Source organism: Toxotes jaculatrix, chromosome 21 (assembly GCF_017976425.1).
Source record: "Toxotes jaculatrix isolate fToxJac2 chromosome 21, fToxJac2.pri, whole genome shotgun sequence".
Lineage (NCBI taxonomy): Eukaryota > Metazoa > Chordata > Actinopteri > Toxotidae > Toxotes > Toxotes jaculatrix.
In genome coordinates this window covers 1,341,881-1,360,291 of record NC_054414.1, presented here as the reverse complement: position 1 = coordinate 1,360,291, position 18,411 = coordinate 1,341,881, and the positions used below count along the sequence as shown (strand labels likewise).

Here is an 18,411-nt window from a genome sequence, read left to right as displayed (position 1 = left end):
ACACTGTGTATTCTTTTTCTTTATGGTGTGCATGTTGTTGCCACATGTCTTGTGTTCAGCAGCAGGATGACAGAAGGACATTCACAACAGAAGAGCTGCATGTTGATAAAACTTAGAGAAACTGCATCACCTTGTGATGTGGCTCTAACCATCTCCTCTGACCTCAACAAGGTGAACATTAACTCAAGCTCCTGACCTGTACCTGCATGATGTCACACATCGCACTGCTGCTACATGATTGGTTGACTGATTGTATGAACAAGCAGGTGTACAGGTGCTCCTTCTAAAGTGGCTATATAAAAGAGTACACCATGTGTGGTGCACTCTCAGAGCCAGAGTTTGTCAAGTGGTGCCCCCTGATGGTCAGGCTTAACTACACAATGACAGAACAGCACACAAACAGGATGTTAACAGAAGTTGGTTGGGCTGCATAACACAGAGCAAATCAGTCTCCTATAGCATCATTGTACAGCTTCAGTACAAGCAGAAGAATGAAGTAATCAAAACTGACGATTACATAAATATATATTTTTTATTATGTTTTATTTTCATTTACCAGTACCTACCAATTTTCAGATAACATGATTTTTTTTTTCTAAAGGAAAAGAATTTGAATTTGAATTTGAATAAGTAACAGCACCAAGTTTGTAACTTCCCAAATGATTGCCAGCCCATACATTTAGCTTTTGGCCCACAAAGACCTCAATGACTTTTGTCATATAGTCAGTGGTGGAAGACTTGGCACCAGTACCACAATGTAAAAGTACTCCTCTGCAACTGAAAGCACTGCATTCAGATACACGCACAGAAGTATTATCAGCTGGGGAAGACACTGAGCCGGGGGGTTTTTCCATCGAGTTTTAGAGGCAATACATCTGTCCTCGATGGTGCTATTTACATATATGTAGAGAGAGAGAGAGAGAGAGAGAGAGAGAGGCCACAAAACAAATTTTAAAATTTAATAATTGATTTAATAAAAAAATTTCTGCTGTATTTGTGTATAATAATTTTGGTTTCCTGATGTGACTTAAAAATTAGACCTTCCCCAACTTTCTCTATTGCCTAAAACAGCCTGCTGACTGATTTTTTTCCCCCCTAAGTTCAGTAAAGTGTGGTTGAGTAAAATGTGGCGAAGTCTAATTCTGTCTAGTTCTCTAACCGTTAGCGTTATCATCCAGCAAATTTAGCTAAGCTAAACACGGCCATACCCACCATGGAGGTCACCAACCTACGTGGTGAAACAGCCAATAGCTAAAAAAGCGTGAAACAGCTAATAGCTAACTATTAGATCCTGTGTGCTTATGCTACATCAAGCAGTGGATGTCCATCATGATGCCAGTTACTTAGTTTCACTGGAGTGAGTTAACCAGCTGGCTAGTTAGACGGCCATGCTTTTGAGTCAACTAGATAGCTAACATGAATTCCATCCATCCAATGTCAGACTAATAAACTTTCAGAGAAAATCGAAATGCTATTCTTTCAGTTCAGTTGAATTGAATTCATGTTAAAATGAGGCACCCCCATATATTTTTAATTTTATTGCCAGGCGGGTAACCTTTGCATATAAATATCTGAAATAAAAAGACTGCCCAGGATTGGATTAGCCTTACTGTCATGATCATGTTTTGTTTTGAACTCTTCTTGGACATTTGTTGAATCCTTTACAGCCCATTTTGGACTCTGGTTTAGTTTATTAAGTTCTGCTAGTAGTTCCTATTTTGTTATTCTTTTTGTCTCCTCAGTTTTGGTTGTGTATTTCTTCTTTTATTTTGAAGTTGTCCCTATGCGTCTGGTCTTGTACTGCCTGTCTTTGTCTGGTTTCCCTCCTTTTTTAATTGGTTTCACCTGTTGCCCATTACCCCTTGGTCTTGTTGCTTCCCCTGTGCCTTGGTCAGCTTGTCTGTGTTTGTACCTGAGTCTACTCCCCATGTTTGTTCCTGTACCTGTGCCTTGTGTTTTCCCCTCACGAACTTACCTTGGTTGCACTTTGCTCTTAAGTAAGGACTTTTGGAGTGTGCCTTGTATTTTATGTTTCCAGCCCTTTTCCCTCCTTCATGGATAATTTTAGTTACTTAAGTTTAGTTCTCTGGCTCTGGACTCTTCCAGTGATTTTAAGTCAGAGACTTATAGTTTACTCATCTGTCTGTCCTGGGGTTTCTGCATTTGGGTCTTCCCTCATGTTCCTGGCTGCCCATCCTGACAATTATGCCCCTGTGCTGTTCAACACAAACATAAACTGATTGACCTGACCACATTCAAACAATGTAGACAACCTGTTTGTCTCACTTTTAACCCTTTGCCTCTGGGGTTAGGGTTAGCTTGCCTGCTATAGATCTCTCACCAGTTCTTTTATCCAATGAGTCGTGACTCAGTTCACATTTGTCTGTTGTTTGCATCAACGCCTACAAAGTTCCTCTCACAAAGTGTTGAGGGCCGAGCAGGGCAACTGGAAACACTGATCTATGTAGGCTAGGCTGATGTTCTGGGAGTTAACCTCTAAATGGGCTGTAGGCTATAGATGCTGCTTGGATACAACTGAATTAAGATTTATACGTTGTACATTTCTTACATTTCAAATCTATTGTGATATATTTAACACAAGATATTATGTTCAAATGTGTCTCATATTTAAAAAAAAAACAGAAAAAGCTGGTTGACAAACTATTATCTGCCAGTTTCCAGTTCAAAGAATTTGCCATGTAAGTATAATAATGGAAGCCAGTACATACTCACTAGCAAACCTTTATGTGCTTAAACTGTATGTGTGCATAGTTTTTAGCAGATGGGGTTTACGTTTAAAGGGAGTCAACATTGTGAAACTACTCCTCCTATAGTTCAGTCAACAGTTAATCATGAAGAGTGTGAAGAGAAATCATGATTTGTCTCCTCATGGAGGAAGATATGAGCAGGAAGTATAAACGGGTATGCACTGAGCTCCATCTAGTGGTACTGACTAATTCTGTGAAAGGAGGATTAACAGTCATCAGTATATGTGGAGGCACGGTTCTCGTCAAGCTTTCTTTTCCTTCATTTTGAGGATAGATGCTCACCTGTCCATGTCCAGGGAACCCATGTCACTGCATGTGATGTTTTGCGTGGGAGACATTTAGGGTAAAGGCAGCTTTAACCTCAGAGTAAAATCATAGACCTTTATCATGGAATAGAATGATCTTTGTTGTCATTATACTCAGGTACACTGAAATTTTGCAGACCGTCCCTCCTTTGTAGGTTAAACAGAGCAAATAAAAAGTAGTGCTCCACCTGTCATACATGTTAACTAGTGAAATTTGTCTGAAATCAGCCCAGCTTTTGCGGGGTCATCTGTGAATAAAGAAATAAAATTTGACTTCAAATAAAATGACTTTAAAATTAAAAATAAAACTTCATCTACAACAAACTGAACTTTTTCAACAAATCGTACATACATGCGTCATCACACTCCCATTCTGAAACCCACATCTAAAAGTACACACTGTACAACAGATTTGAATGTTACTCGTTTTTATTGGAGGAAGGTTGAAGATGCATTTTCCATCACCGCACCAATGTACAAACAAAATAACATCATCGCTGTTGTACGGAAAGAGATGCATGCATCCACATTTCAGTGTACACACGGAAAATGATGTCATCTAAACCAAACAGTCTGGCTCTTTTACATATTACAGCCTCAGCTCAATATAGAACACTATATTTAAAAATATATCAGGAAATAAAAATGCATCATGGGAACCAGTGAGACGGTTGCTGTAGATTGGTGTGTTACAAGCAACTGTTTTTGGAGGCTGATATTTTGGGATCACACCTTCAGATAAAAAAAAAAAATTGTTCATATTAAAATTAAGTCAGGGTAAGAGTCTTAAAATAAATATGACACCACAAAAACACATAGTTTATTATCAAAGACAATAATTTATACATCATGAGAACAACAGTCTGCTCTGTTAACATCAGTAAGACGTTCATTAAGAATGTTTCCAGGACTGGAGACATGAGGAAGTGGAACATCCGGATCACTTCTAGCCTACTACTACTAAACTAAACTAAATCAAGTGATTTAAAATATAACAAAAGAACAATCACACAATGTTTCCCAGATAGAAACCTCAATGAATGTGTTTTTAACACATCAATCATATATTCATTAGAAGTGTACTCCAGTGATTTAGTGTAGCACTCAGAAAGCATCCAACTGAAGCAGCAGAGACCAGAGTGTCCTCAAACTCCTACAATCCCCATAATGTAACAGGATCTTTTCATTAGCCCACCCCTGGCTGGCTAATGCCCTCAGCTGTTCAAAAAAAATCCATGCCGCCCCTGTTAGAGCTGCTGAACTAACAGCAGCAAGTGACCACAAACTGCCTCCCTGAATCTCCAGCTAAATCACAACAGAGTTTCACTTCAACAGAACAGTTCAACTGTCACGGTACGATTTATCACAGTAACGATCATCTCAGAACACAGGCGATTGTGTAAACACAGGAAATGTACACCCAAGCACAAATCATTTCATACATCAAGATTACTGAGAGGAAACTGTACACATACAACATGGCAACTTTTCTTTTTTTTTTTCCCCAGAAAGAATAAAATCAATTGTACACAGTGTTTATTCACTGCATCATGGGATGCTCTCGGGTTCAATGGTATTTACGGACAACTCAGACTAAACAGTGCAAAAACAATTCAGTTCTCGTCTTTTGCACATGTATACATGTGCAATCACGCAAAAGGGCCACAATCTGGCTTAAGGGTCCCCTGTGAAGTTTCAGACCCCTAGTGGCATTATCCCTGTTTTGTTTATCGTGTCCACACACTGATCAATTTAAAATGCCTTAACCAATCTGATTGGTTATGATGTTTTCTGAGGAAGGAAATCCTCTTGACAAGGATACAATTTTTTTTTTTAATCTGTTTACAAGAAAACTGCACAGGGGCCCTTTAAAGGCTGAAACGGCAAAAAAGCACAAAAGGGTTTAAAGTGTCTGCAGTGAAGAAAAGAAAATGGAATTAAAAAAAAAAAAAGTTATAAAAACAGCAGAAAACAATGAAAAACTCATCACACATATGTTCACGTTCGACAGAAAATTAGGAAGGCTGAATTCATGAGTTCTTGTTAACTTGTACGGAGGAACGACAGAAAGCATACGAACAGGAAACTTCACAAAAGGGGTGTGGCCCAGGACGGGAAGGCTCTGCAGCAGCTGATTAAAACCGATCAGGACATCATCGGTAGCATGGGCGATATGGGTGAGACCATCCTGCTGCCGTCTGAGAAGCGATAAGATTTTTGGAGCAGCTTTTTTTTTTTTATTTACTTTTTTAAATTTAGTTTGACTTACTTATTCATTTATATACATGTGTGTATATATATATACATTTTGTGAGTAGCATAAAATGACTAAATCTGTAATTTCATCATACAATGCTGTGATGTGCAATATTAATTATAGATAATTGTGAAGAAACCTGGTTTTCTTTACTTATGTATATTATTTTGTTATTATTGTCCTAAAACTAATGACTGGAATTTGAATTTATCAATAAATAGTTGTTCAGTGATATGTCCCTAAGTCACTAAGTCAAACCAGCATTTGCTTAGTCAGAGGACAAAATGGATTTAAAAAAAAAAATTAATTGCCACCGTGGATGGATTACTGACTGGGAAATGGAGGCCCATAAACAGGAGCCTCTGTCTGAAGTGACTTGTCCACGTTTTTCTGATCTTGATCCTTTAATAACGAGTGCACGCTGATTCAGAAGCCGCTTTCACATATGAACTCTGGACAACGTCCAGAGAATCAGGTCGGGACGTTGTCTGGAAGTTGCCCATTCACATATGCAGCACACCAACAGGAGACTGATTCAGACATTTGCTTTCACACGTATGTCACTTCATCAGCCAGCTCCTCTGGATAATGTCTTGTTCATGTGTGAAAGCAGCCTGAATCTGGTTTGATCATTTGCTTTAATCATTATATTTCTGTTATTTTCCCCTGATACGGCTCCACAGTGGGAAAAAGAGCTTCATTTTTCCCAGTACTCTGACACCTGAGAGCCTGGTTAGCCATGTTCAGATGGTTTTGTGATTTTTTTTTTTTTTTTTTTTCTGGATCACATGATTACAAATTAGATAATGATGCATGTGAACATTTTCAGTGCATTTCTAATTAATTAGCTGGTAAATGCTTATGATTGGCACAGCTTTCTGATTTATTATGCCATTTAAATTCTTCGGTTAAAACCTAGTTTGGCTCTACAGAAAACTCCCACCCAGACTGAAGGGGGTGAATTTCTGAGCCTGCTGGGCTCCGATCTCAGCCACATACAGAGCCCCGGCCTTTAGGTCCAGGTCTACCAGGTGGGGCTTCACTTCATCAGCCAGCTGGATCACACTGACCACTCGGCACTGGCCGATTAAACCCACAGGTGGTGCGTCCAGTAGCGAAATCTGATTGGTATTGAGCTGGACGACGACAAAGTACTTCTTGTCTGGGGTCAGGCGGACAGAGTAGGGCGCGTCCTCCGTGAAGCAGCTCCCCCACGTCCCCAGCCAGTCCCCAGTGATGGAGTTAAAGACCTGGATCCTCTTGTTGCCTCTGTCAGCCACCCACACCCTTTGGGCATTGTCCACAGTCACGCTGTGGGGGATGTAGAACTGAGCCAGGCCTTGTCCTTTCTCTCCATGCATCCACAGCACCTCCTGATCTTTAGACAGCTTGATGAGGCGGTTGTTCATTCCCCCATCACCGTCCACAATGTACATTTCCCCAGAGGTGTGGACGAAGAGCTCAGCTGGCTGGTCAAACTGCAGAGGGTTCAACCCAGAGCCTGCCTTCCCTGGTGTACCAAGCACCTGATGCATACAAGAAAATACTCAACAAAAAGCAGCACACTGTGTTTCTAATTTTACATCCAGTATCACACTAAATGTTTTAATGTAAACCAAAGCTGTTACCTGAAGCAGCTTCCCAGATGGCGAGTACTGTTTGATGCAGTGTCCATACGGGCCGTTCCCCACGTCTGTGATCCACACAGTGGGGTTTGATGAGGCTGAGTCTGCTAAAAATATCCCATGAGGCATCTCCAAGGTGGTTGTGTTCCAGGGCATGAGGAAATCTCCATCTGTGGTGAACACCAGCACCTTGGGCACATTGTCACCTGGGAGCAAAGCAAACACACGGCGGAGCATGAAGCAAACATCAGCAGCACATTTTATACCAAACTGATCATCACCTTTTCTAGATTTAGGTTGTTGCCACTAACCTAATCTTTATGTAGTCTGGGTCTTTAGACTGTGGACTTTGGAGGGAACCCACAGTAGAATAGGGAGAACATGCAAACTCCACACAGTAAAGCCCCACGCCAGCAAATTTGAAGCTAGAACCTTCTTGCTGAGAGGCAACGGTGCTAACCACTGCACCACCATGAATCAAACCAACTATATACCAAAGCAATTTTGGTATAACTCTCTAATAAAGCACAGTTTATCAGGCCTTATTAAAGCAGCTTTTCCTTTGTAAGCACGTCGTACACTTGCAGCTCAAACATATTAATGGCTTATAATCAGTCTACAAAGTATCACTAAATAATCTATTGACCACAAATGAAGCCATTAATTACAGCTTATAAACCCTAAAGTAGCTAGTAGTGGAGAGGATCTACAAGTCTGCTAATGCAAATCTCAGTGCAAATGAGTGAATGATTTAAGATTGTGCAGGGATATAAAAAGTAATAAAACAACTCAATACACATCCACAGATCCCAGTGCACATTTATCCATCAGAGTACAAATCTGAAAATGTTAGTTGGCATTAAAAAAGTCTTTTTAAAATGTGAGGTGCTGCATTTGTAAAGCTCGGTTCACAATTTTAAGTACAGGTAAATGTTCACAAATCACATTTTCAGATGAGAATACACATGTAAGGTTCAATACCTGCTTTCACATCTGGATTTACACTCACAAATGTGAATGAATATTTCCAGTTTATTTTGCCTATTAATCTAAAACGCTATTTCTACATGTAAATTGCAAAAAAACCAAAACAAAACACTTTGCATAAACAAACTGAAACAAAATGAGTGTTTGCTTTTATAGCTGTGACCCTGCGTATTTACCTCTCTGTGCCACATACACAACACCAGCATACTGGTCGACGGCCACTCCGAACACCTCTCCGATGAAGAGCTCTGGGTTCTTGGGCCAGCTCAGGTCCAGTTTGTACAGGGGTCTGCCCAGCAGCTGGTAGTCATGTCTGAGGCTGGAGCTGCCTGGCTGCTGTGTGCCAATGGTGCCGTACAGCACCATCATGAGCAGGAATAACGAAGCCATACTGGAAACTATCAAACACGTATGCCCTCTCTTTTTCACCAGCATCTGTGCTTTCGCTTCTGGCTCGGGCTTCGTGCAGTATCCTGGTTCAGGATCCTGGTGGCGTTAGCTAAAATCTAAGTGTTTGTAACACCGCCGGAGAGGACACTGTCTGAAGTCATCTAACGTTAGCTATACAGTCTGCTCCGAAACAAGCATACCGTTAATGTCACGTATTAAGATGCTATAATGTTAAAAATCTATATAATTATCTATATTTGTGATTTGAAAGCCACTAACCACATAAAATGTTGAATTCACTTCCTTCTGAGCCCTAAACGAAAACAGAACAGTGTAGAAAGTGAGACAGAATAACACACGGCATTTCCGTTCATACTCTTTCAATATAAACACTAAAGTATCAATCCTGGCTAGTGCTCTACTGGTCAGGTTATCTGGGCGAGTAAGAATTCAGACTCAACTTCTAAACTAAATAAACTCATATAAGCGTAAAGAAATATAAACATGTTTGCGCAAAGCCGGCGCGTGTTTGTTAACATTTGCTCTAAGACTATAGCGACATTTTTCACGCTATTATCATTTTTAAGGCTTTTAATGTTAGAACAAGACTTCTATTTCCGGTAACTTGACGCAGCAAAAACATCTGACCGTAGCGGCTGTAACGTCACGACGTGTTGACGCAGGCTTGTGCTGTGGAGGCGACTGTGCTTCCCTGACAGTAATTTTCTTATAACTATTTTTTCAAGATTTTTCATCGCAGGGCGAATGACAGTCCGTGTGGGACAGAGGCACCTTTCATGTAGTGTAAACCTTCGAAGAACTGACTCCATGGAGGTCGTCGACAGCCCGCTCAACCTCGTAAGTTTCGCTCTCGATGTTGCAATAATAGGCTAACGTTAATGTAGCTAGGGGATTGTATAGGTAAGCTACATTAGCTAGCTCCCATAGTAAGTTAGCGGCTAACCGCTCCGTTGTTTACCGTGTTCGTGTTTGCTAGCTTGGACATAGTACACATGATATATTATGGTTTGGTCCTCGACAGAATGAGCACAAAGACGTGTGAAGCTGGAGTTAGTGTGTTAGTTGTCAGCTGTTGTTATTCTTGTTATATCTATATAATGTTAAAAGTTACTGATCATTGAAGAACGAATGTGTTACTAGTTGACTTGTTTGCGAGGCCGTTTGGTGATAACCCTGTTATAGCAGGTGATTTTAAGATGTGGCTACAGTGCTCCCAGCCTCTGCCACACAGGGTCACAATGAAATAAAAATGCCACCTCATTGTTATTTAATCTCGAAGACGAGTCGTTGTAGTCGATTAAGGGCGATGACAGTGACATTGTCCTGAAGACAAGTTGTCCAATATTCATTATTCATTATTATCGAGAAAGACATTTAGAAGTATTAGCAACCACCATTATATGGCAATGGGTGACAAGTGAAAGGGAAGGCTTCAGATACTGTACTGGAGGTATGAATACAATTCTTCCAGAACAATCAGAATTAGGAAAAAATGTTAATGATTCCTGAAGGAGAAACAAAGATATTCCCTCATTTGGTGTTTTGATGATAGTGGTGGTTATCCTTCGTTTTTTGTCTCTCTAAGATTCAAATGACAGAGAAGAGCATCTGGGGGTTTTTTTTCTGGAAAAAAATACATTCCTGGCAATCTTTGAAAAACCTGGAAGGTTTTTTTAACGACACCTGCCGCTGGTTTGAAAGTATTTCCTGTCTCCTCAGACACCAAACCATCTGGATAAAAAGTCATTCTTACCACTGCTCAACAAGAATATTTTTAGAGTTTTTCCACTCTTATTTTAGAGCTTGTAACTCTGTTCCCTATTCCAGTGGTTCTCAAACTTTTTCTGGCATGGCCCTCTTAACAAGTGAGCCGCTTGTGAATGACACAGGCAAAAACAGTAATGATTCTGAATGTGTCACAGCAACCAGCAAGGAGACTGAACATTTTGTTGATATACTTCCAAATATCACACAACTTGTAACAAGATCTTGCTACACCACACACAATTACTTATAATGACCCTTTAAAATATCAATTTCACAAATTCACACACAAAGGGAGCCACAACGACACCAGCAAAGGCAGTGATGACTCTGAATGTGCCTGGAAAACCAGCATATCTGAACATTTACATGCTAAAAATGCCTAACGCTGGGCTACTTACATGTTTGAAATGATAAGCCATATGTTATGTCCTTTACTCTCTCGAAATGATCCCATACTTTGGATTTCCTGCCCGACATACATAAGTACTGTCTTTTAACCGGCAGGTGTACCCTGCCAATTGCCCAAACAGTCTGGGCTGGGATGGCCTTGTGTGCAGCGATGGTAATGCCTAGTCATACAGGAGCACAAGCCTGTATGAGTGAGTTCAGATGTCATGTTTCAATTTCTTTTCTGTGGCAGAAGGACATATATGACAACAGCCTTCAGAAACTCCTGCAGGTTATACAGGACACTTTTAAGGCTGATCAACTCTGAATGACGTGAAAACACTCACTAACCTTGCAGTGTAATAGGGGTACAAATAACCCATAATGCAATACTCTTTAAGTAGCTATAGTAGCACAGCTATATTGCACCATAAACACCCAAATCAGATTTTCCTAACTGCTTATCTCATTCACAGGTCTTTTCAAGTACAAAGAACATGTTCCCTCTCCCTACAAGCTTACAAATTCCCCTTGTTCCCTCCATGTGTCTGTCTCTCTTCAGGCTCACCAACAGAGCAGGAAGGCAGACCGTTTGGTAGCGGCTGGAAAGTATGAAGAGGCCATCTCCTGCCATGGAAAAGCAGCAGGTGGGTTCTATGACACTGATACTGGACTGTATGTCATACAGAGCTGTTGTTTTACAATAAATCAAGACACATACTAATCCAGGATTCTGTCTCTTTCTGGATAAAGTTCCTGTATACATCTTCATAAAGTAATCAGAAGTATATGTGCCTACAGATTTTAGTTTTTTTTCATTGTTTTGTTCTTGAAATGAAACAGGGATTGACAAGTTATCTAAGAAGCAAGATTCCTCCACTGAGAGCAGCCACAGCATTTTGCTCCTGTTCTTCTTCTTCTTTTTTTTTGTTCTGTTTTTGCTTTTTAGTCTTTCTGTTCCTCTAAACATCAAACCGTATTTTTCTTATTCCCTCTCGAGGGAGTGAACATCGCCCCACACACACATGCGTGCAGCACAAATGCAACTTGCCAAATAAATTACTGCCATAGAAAACAAACATTCCAGACTGCACAGTTATTTTAGGGGACCTTCATGAGCTCAGACATCATGTTACCTGTCCCACCAGAGAACAGAACCGCAACTATCGAGGACTCGTGTCGAGCCACTCCTCGTTAAACTCTGGGTTTTTCTGATCACTATTTCACCTAATCCTGACCTATAGCCAGAAGCCTAAGTGTACCACGTCTGTGCTGAAAAGAATTCAGTGAAGATCTACAGTCCTGCCTTGACTGCATTAACTGGGACATTTTCAGAGACCACACCAACTGATCTGGATGAGTACATTAGACACTGTCATCTCATATCAGCTTCTTTGATGACAGCTGTATTCCCACCAGGGCCCAGGACCAAAGTAGAACAACGACAAGCCACGGTTTACTGCAGAACTCAGACAGCTATGCCAAGCCAAGGAGCATGCTAAAAAACTGTCTAAACCCTGTGGCCTTGAAGGCTTGTGAAAGACTGTCCAACCTAAAAACAATCGCTGACCCCCTTGTGGACCCCATGTGGTTTGCATACTGGGCTAAGAGGTGGATAATGCAGTCAGCCTCGGCCTGCACTTCAACCTCCAGCATCTGGGGAACCTAAACATACAGGTGAAGCAACCAAGAACTTTTTATGGCTGAACAGTGGGTTGTTCTCCACCGCCTGAGTCATCCACCTGACCTCAGTCCAGCTGAGCAGGCGTTTGACTTGCTCTGGGTTGTAATTATGGTATTAAAATAGTCTCAGTACTATTCACAAACAAATATCAAGTTACATCTACGCCTCTAATTTATAACTCACATATCAAAAATTGTCCATCAATTTTGAGGAGGATCAAGCACCTTCCAGTAGATGGCAGTAATGTGGTATGTATGGATGCCAGCTGCTGTTAAACTAAGCCAAAGAAGACCAAACCAAGTGCTGCTCATAGACTGTATAAGACATGGACGTAGCACCCGTGACGTCACCCATTGGTTTCGGGGAGTCGGTTTTGTGACCAAACCATGGCCATTTGAGCTGCGCCATCTTGGATTTTAGTGGGAGTGTACTTTCCATATTTGGCGGAGAGGCGGTTACTCTACGGGTCAGCCGCGGTCAACCGGCCGAAAACCCGGCCACTTAGCTCGGAGCAACCGAGCTAGCCTAAGGCTAATCAGCTAGGCTAACAAGCTAAGCGGCAGCTACACGCAGCTACATCCACCACACGACAGTCCCCGAGTCCGACCCGACTAGCTCGACCCCGTACAACCGCGACACAGAGCATACAACAGAGATCATAATGTTGCTGCTGTGTTTTAAACATGACTGTTTAAGATAGAGAGGTTATTATTGACATTATTATTAATGATTACCGGCTTTCACCGCTGCCTCCATCCACTATCCACTTACAGTTACAGCAGCACACAAACAACAGCAGCCGCTAACTGACGGAGCTGCTCTGTCCATGCAATGTCGGACTTTGTAAACAGAAAAATGAGACGAAATAAAATTGTAGCCTAGTATTCCCACAATAAACGGACTCTGAGAGCACGGAACACACCGCAACAGCGTTCCTAACATTAGCTGCTCCGGTCCTCTATCTGTATCAGCAGCGACCATAAATGGGCAATTAAGTCATAAGCCAGCGGCAAAATATGCCGGTACATGCTAATTAGTGCAAACATCCAGGTAAAACAGTGAGAAATTTACTTACCGAAAAATCTGCAACACAGACTCCTTCGACGGTCAGTTAGTACAGTCTACACCAGGGGTGTCCAAACTGTTCCACAAAGGGCCGGTGTGGCTGCAGATTTTTGTTCCAACCAAGCAGCAGCACACCAGACTTGACTCATTTAATCAACTGATCTCAGTCTTCAGACAGTTGATTGGTCACACTGTGTGCTTTTCATTGGTTTGAACAAAAACCTGCAGCCACACCGGCCCCTTGTGGAACAGTTTGGACACCCCTGGTCTACACTACAACAAGCCATACTGTCACAAAAACCTATCCGAACATTGGCAAACAAACATGGACACTGCAGCCCCTGTCAACCACTGGAGGTAGCCGGAGGCTTCTGGATGTAGCCGCCTAGCCCAGCCGATGCTTTAGCAAAGAGCTAACCGCCTGTGCCTGTCTATGGGCTGTCACTCAACGTAACCACGCCCTAATTTATTAAGCCTAAATAACACTAAAACGGTTGTGGTACAACCGTTTTAGTGTTGCTATCATATTGGAGTATGTCCTCTCATGACTTGAAAACTGAAAATTTACTTTTTATTTACACACTGTGTATTATGAAAAGTCACTCCAAGCCATCACCACATCAGTCAGTGTGTGATTGTAAAGTATGTACTGTTTCTGTCTCTCTCCCAGATCTTTTGACTGACACAATGAAGACAACAGAGTGTGCACAGGTGAGGCCCACCTGTGTGTGTGTGTGTGTGTGTGTGTGTGTGTATGTGTATATGTGTAACACTAACATCGCTTTTGATAGGTCCTTTTTAGAAAAGATGTCTCTAAAAGGGTGTGAAGTCACCAGATCTAATGAGGAGCTCTTTCTTTATCAGAAACTTTACCTTTGCATCAGTTTTCTGTGTCCGTGTTGTAGTTCAGATTGTGAGTTCTGTTATTGATACTTGTATCTGTAGGCTCGTTTGTCCATGGAGCTCCAGAGGGACAGTCATATCAAACAGCAGCGACTGATCCAAGAGCGCTGGAAGAGAGAAGTTCGTCGTGAGGCGACAAAGGCCAGACCTGGTCCGGTACAGCCCTCGAGCAGCCAGGCCCTCCTTACTCAAACCCAGCCCGCAGGCCAGCTACAGCCCCACGGCTTCCACGGCTCCCCGGCTGCCGAGTACGGAGGAATCAGGGAGAGAGAGTATGACACCTTACTCTACCAGCTTCAGACTCGGCAGACTGGAGGCTGCACGCCTTTGACGCTACCGTGCCCTGGATCTAAGACCACCAAAGATGACAAAACTCGCCTGGAAGAACAACAAACCACCATCGAGGACCTGCGCCGCCTGGTCGAGCACCTGATGGACGAGAACCAGCGCCTGGTGGCGGAGAACAAGCAGCTGCGATCGGAAAACACACGGCTGCGCTCCGAGGCGGTCGAGGCGGCGGACTTTGTGGAGCGCTCGGAGCTCTGGGTGCTGCCGCAAGCAGGCGGCGCTATGGGAACAGGGGGTGGGCAGGAGAGGAAAAGCATGGGGAAGGAGATCGCAATCCCCCAGCTGCCGCCACTGGAGATGCCAGCTCAGGAAGATCTGTGTCTGGATGACCTGCCTCCTTTGGAGGACATCCAGAACGAACTACAGGAGCTACTGGACAGGGATAAACTGTGATAAGACGCACGGCTCACGCGCACACACACACACACACACACACACACACACACACACACACAGACACAATCAGGAGGGTTCAGCCAGTGTGGCTTTGGAGTTCACGTGTTTTACATGAGCTCCCCACAGGCTCGAGTGAGGGAGCTGTTAATCAATGTCATACAGTCTGGAGAAGAGGTGTAATCAGGGTGAGTGATAACACCTGTTCCACTAATACAACACAACCTACGTCCAACATAAAGGTACAGCATCAGCATGGAGCACAGTCAGCTCTGTGTGAACCTTCAAGAAAATAACTAAGCTTGTCCGAATTATGTTTTTCAGAGTGTGTGTGAAAGGTCCTTCTCGGGCCTTAAAAACAATTAAAGTTGCACTTCCCAACTCTTTATTCCCCCAGAGCATTAAACCCCGTCTCACAGACCTTCCCTCAGAATGATCACCATCCATCCATATTTGTGTCATTGAATGACAGCTGAGCAAAGACCATGACACACAGCTAATGAGGCAAAACACTGTCTGAGTATTTTATTGTGAAATAAGTGGATTTGTCAGTGTCATTTCTGGGAAGAGCCTCAGAATAAGTGTTGTGAAGCTGAACGATCGCAGTTTTTATCCACAGGTCAAACATTTCCATGATATTTTGCACTTGTCTGTCAGCAGGAGATGGATGAAACTTTAAAAATGCTGCTGGAAATACTAGTTAGCTATTTAGTTTAGTAAATATGAAATGAGTATGGCATTCATTTGTCTTGATATTACATGGGTGGGATTTTGTCAGTGTGATTTTGGATCAGATGAGAGGAAAAGAGTCAGGTGTAAAGTCACACACACACACTCTGCATGTACCTAGACTGATGAGTTGACTTGAGTTCTCAGAAGCAGTCGTCAAGGTTTGCAACAGGAACAGGATGTTTGCAGTTCATGTCTTTAATGCTCTCCAACAGGAAGGCAGAGCAGGGATTGTGCATGTATTAGCTTATTCACTATAAAGCATCTGTACTGAGTGTATCAGCTGACAGACCTGTAGACAGACACAGACACGTCTGACTCACTTGTAGAGCTTGTAGAACAATGAATTCATTAATCAATCATGCTTGAGTTACATAATACATTGCATCATGTGGCAGTGCAGTTGTAGGGGGAAACTGATTTGCAGTGCCTTGCCGTGCAGTGGTAACATATCAGGTGAACATGCAAGAACACTGTGCTGGTTCTTGTACAGAGGACTGAATAGCTCTGTAGGAAGTTGATTGAAATTTACTTACTTCATACTGCTGGGGCACAATCAGAGCACATAGACTGAACTATGTATAACATGTGCAGTAAAACCAAAACCATGAGCTAAAAGAGGCTAAAAAGGTTTGGATTACTCATCCATCTATGATAGCATGTGATTGGATGTTGACACTAGTTGAAGAAAAGCTCTTGGGGCAACTTGTTGACCGTGTTGCTTGCGGACTGAATGCATGTACGCACTCATGGACTCACAAAATCTGACAGATCCACGTCTTCAACGGTAAAATACTCAGGATGGTCTTACCTCAGCTTTCAGCTGTTCAATACTAAAACCCATGTTGCTTACTAAGGGGCAGCATTGGGACTGAGCCTAACGCTGACACGTGGACGACTGTAGAAAATAATGTTCTTTTTAAATAAAGCTAACATAGTAAATGATTTTTGTCATCATTTGCGATCACAGCTCTCCGAAGCTACAGCAGGACACGGCGTCTCGCAGCATGTTTGTTTTCTCATCGACATGACTTTTGATTTGCAGTGGAATGTTGAACATACATTAGTCATTACGTGTTAAATGTCAGAGGGTAAATGAAGAGCTTGCCGGTCTTTACACGAATCCACGTTCACGGACTCCTGAATTGAAATGTATGAACAGCTGGTCAGGTTGTTTTGATCGTGGCTGTCATTAGGGACTACTGAACGCAGCATTACCACGAAGACAGACACACTTCATACACAGCTAAAGGGAGTCACCTCTCACTCGGAATCAGTGGCCGGAGGACAAAATGAAAGCTTAAACTGCCGGCTGGCCGGCTAGAGTTAACCACAGTAGCCGAAACCGAAACTTCAGAAACTCTTCAGAACTCTGTACCTTCTCAGCAAAACCCAACCCGTGCCTTTGGACATCTTTCTGTACTCTGGTGGCAGTCATATCTCTGGATCTCTAGACGGACAGAAGCAGCTATCTTTTGACATGTGTCTGACAGGCTGGTTGTCCAAACTGTCCAGCCAGACAAACGCTGACTGAACGCAGCGGTTCTGAAATCATCTCAGCTCTTCAGAGTCCTGTTTGAACCGAATTTCTAACCCACATCTTGCATGTGTGACATAACTCATTTATCAGAATAGGGATCTGAAGCCTGCTGTGACCACGCTGAGCCAAGCCATGATCCTGTGTTTCCATTGTGGACTCCAACCAGGGGACAACTGGTTTTGACAGACCTCGTTGGTAGCAGAACTGACAGAGACCAACGTGTGATGGTCTCAAACCCCCTGAAAACCAAAGCTGGGTCTTGCTCTGATACCAAACAGATACCAACCTTACTGTTTACTGACTAACGGATGAAAACTGTGCAGTTTCCTGCTGCTGCTTCACATTAAAAGCTTCCAGCTTTCTGAGGTATTTACTGTGAAGCAGCTACAGGAAATGCGACATACTTGCCAAGGAAATTAGCTGTTTGCTCACTGGCTTCCATGTTTCACCTTTCACACTGCAGTTTTCCTACTGCTCCACTGGGGGGTTGAAAGGTTGCAGTTGCTCATGGCTTGGTTCGCCCTGATTATCAGGAGAACAAAGAAGAGTTCAGCTAACTGGCTGTATTTTCAGCTAACGATCCGCAGACTCACTTGAGAAAAACTGATGGTTTGAGCTGAGATGGTTTTAGAAGTGCGCACAGCTGAAGGATCGGACTCTCACCTCAACACCCAGACCAGTTCTCTCTCTCTCTCTGTCTCTCTCTCCCTTCAGATGAAGTGTGTTGTTCTATGTGACATCGTGTGATTTGGACTAATCGTGTGGAAGACTGATGGGTTTCTGTTCTACCACCTGGAATACAGAATGCTGTCTGTGAGAGCTGTGTTCTTCATGTGGTGTGGGACATGTATGTGTTGGGGGGGGGGGGGATTTGAAGGCCAGTTCAGGTTCAGGTTTACCTGCCTACTGTAACCACGTGTTACCTATGTTTTGGTTTAAAGTTAATAATTCATGCTGGTATTCATTGGTATCATGAGGAGGAATAAAACATTTGATGGCCCAAAAATTACAAGTGTGTCTGTACTCGAGTGTTTTCCTGAAGAAACCCTGTGCATAATGACCTTAGTGATTTCCTACATTTACCATGATGCCTTTAGCTCCCCCCAAAGAAGCATCATGAACTCACCCTGAAACAGAGGAGGGACATGAAATTAGTCTGAATAGGAAATATAACAAATGAACAGGACATGTTGACATTGTCAGAGTTAGAAATAATGATTTTAATGGAAATGATGAATGTGT

The 18,411-nt window shown here is 42.5% G+C and overlaps 2 protein-coding genes across 3 annotated transcripts; one reads left to right on the top strand and one right to left on the bottom strand.

Moving 5' to 3' along the window:
• Nucleotides 1-3,867: 3,867 nt before the first annotated feature.
• Nucleotides 3,868-8,667, bottom strand: LOC121175519 (NHL repeat-containing protein 3-like). The gene is made up of 3 exons (XM_041029301.1): nt 8,119-8,667; nt 6,959-7,161; nt 3,868-6,856 (listed from the first exon to the last, which is right to left on the bottom strand). The coding sequence occupies exons 1-3, from the start codon at nt 8,375-8,377 to the stop codon at nt 6,257-6,259; spliced, it is 1,062 nt and encodes a 353-aa protein (XP_040885235.1). The 5' UTR covers nt 8,378-8,667; the 3' UTR covers nt 3,868-6,256.
• A 339-nt stretch (nt 8,668-9,006) lies between these two features.
• Nucleotides 9,007-18,172, top strand: nrbf2b (nuclear receptor binding factor 2b). Of its 2 annotated transcripts, XM_041067457.1 has the most exons (5): nt 9,007-9,190; nt 11,070-11,154; nt 13,927-13,967; nt 14,202-14,914; nt 14,945-18,172. In XM_041067457.1, the coding sequence occupies exons 1-4, from the start codon at nt 9,098-9,100 to the stop codon at nt 14,898-14,900; spliced, it is 918 nt and encodes a 305-aa protein (XP_040923391.1). In that variant the 5' UTR covers nt 9,007-9,097; the 3' UTR covers nt 14,901-14,914; nt 14,945-18,172. The 2 variants fall into 2 exon arrangements, with proteins under 2 accessions (XP_040923391.1, XP_040923390.1); XM_041067456.1 differs by having other exon boundaries at nt 14,202-18,172.
• Nucleotides 18,173-18,411: the final 239 nt, after the last annotated feature.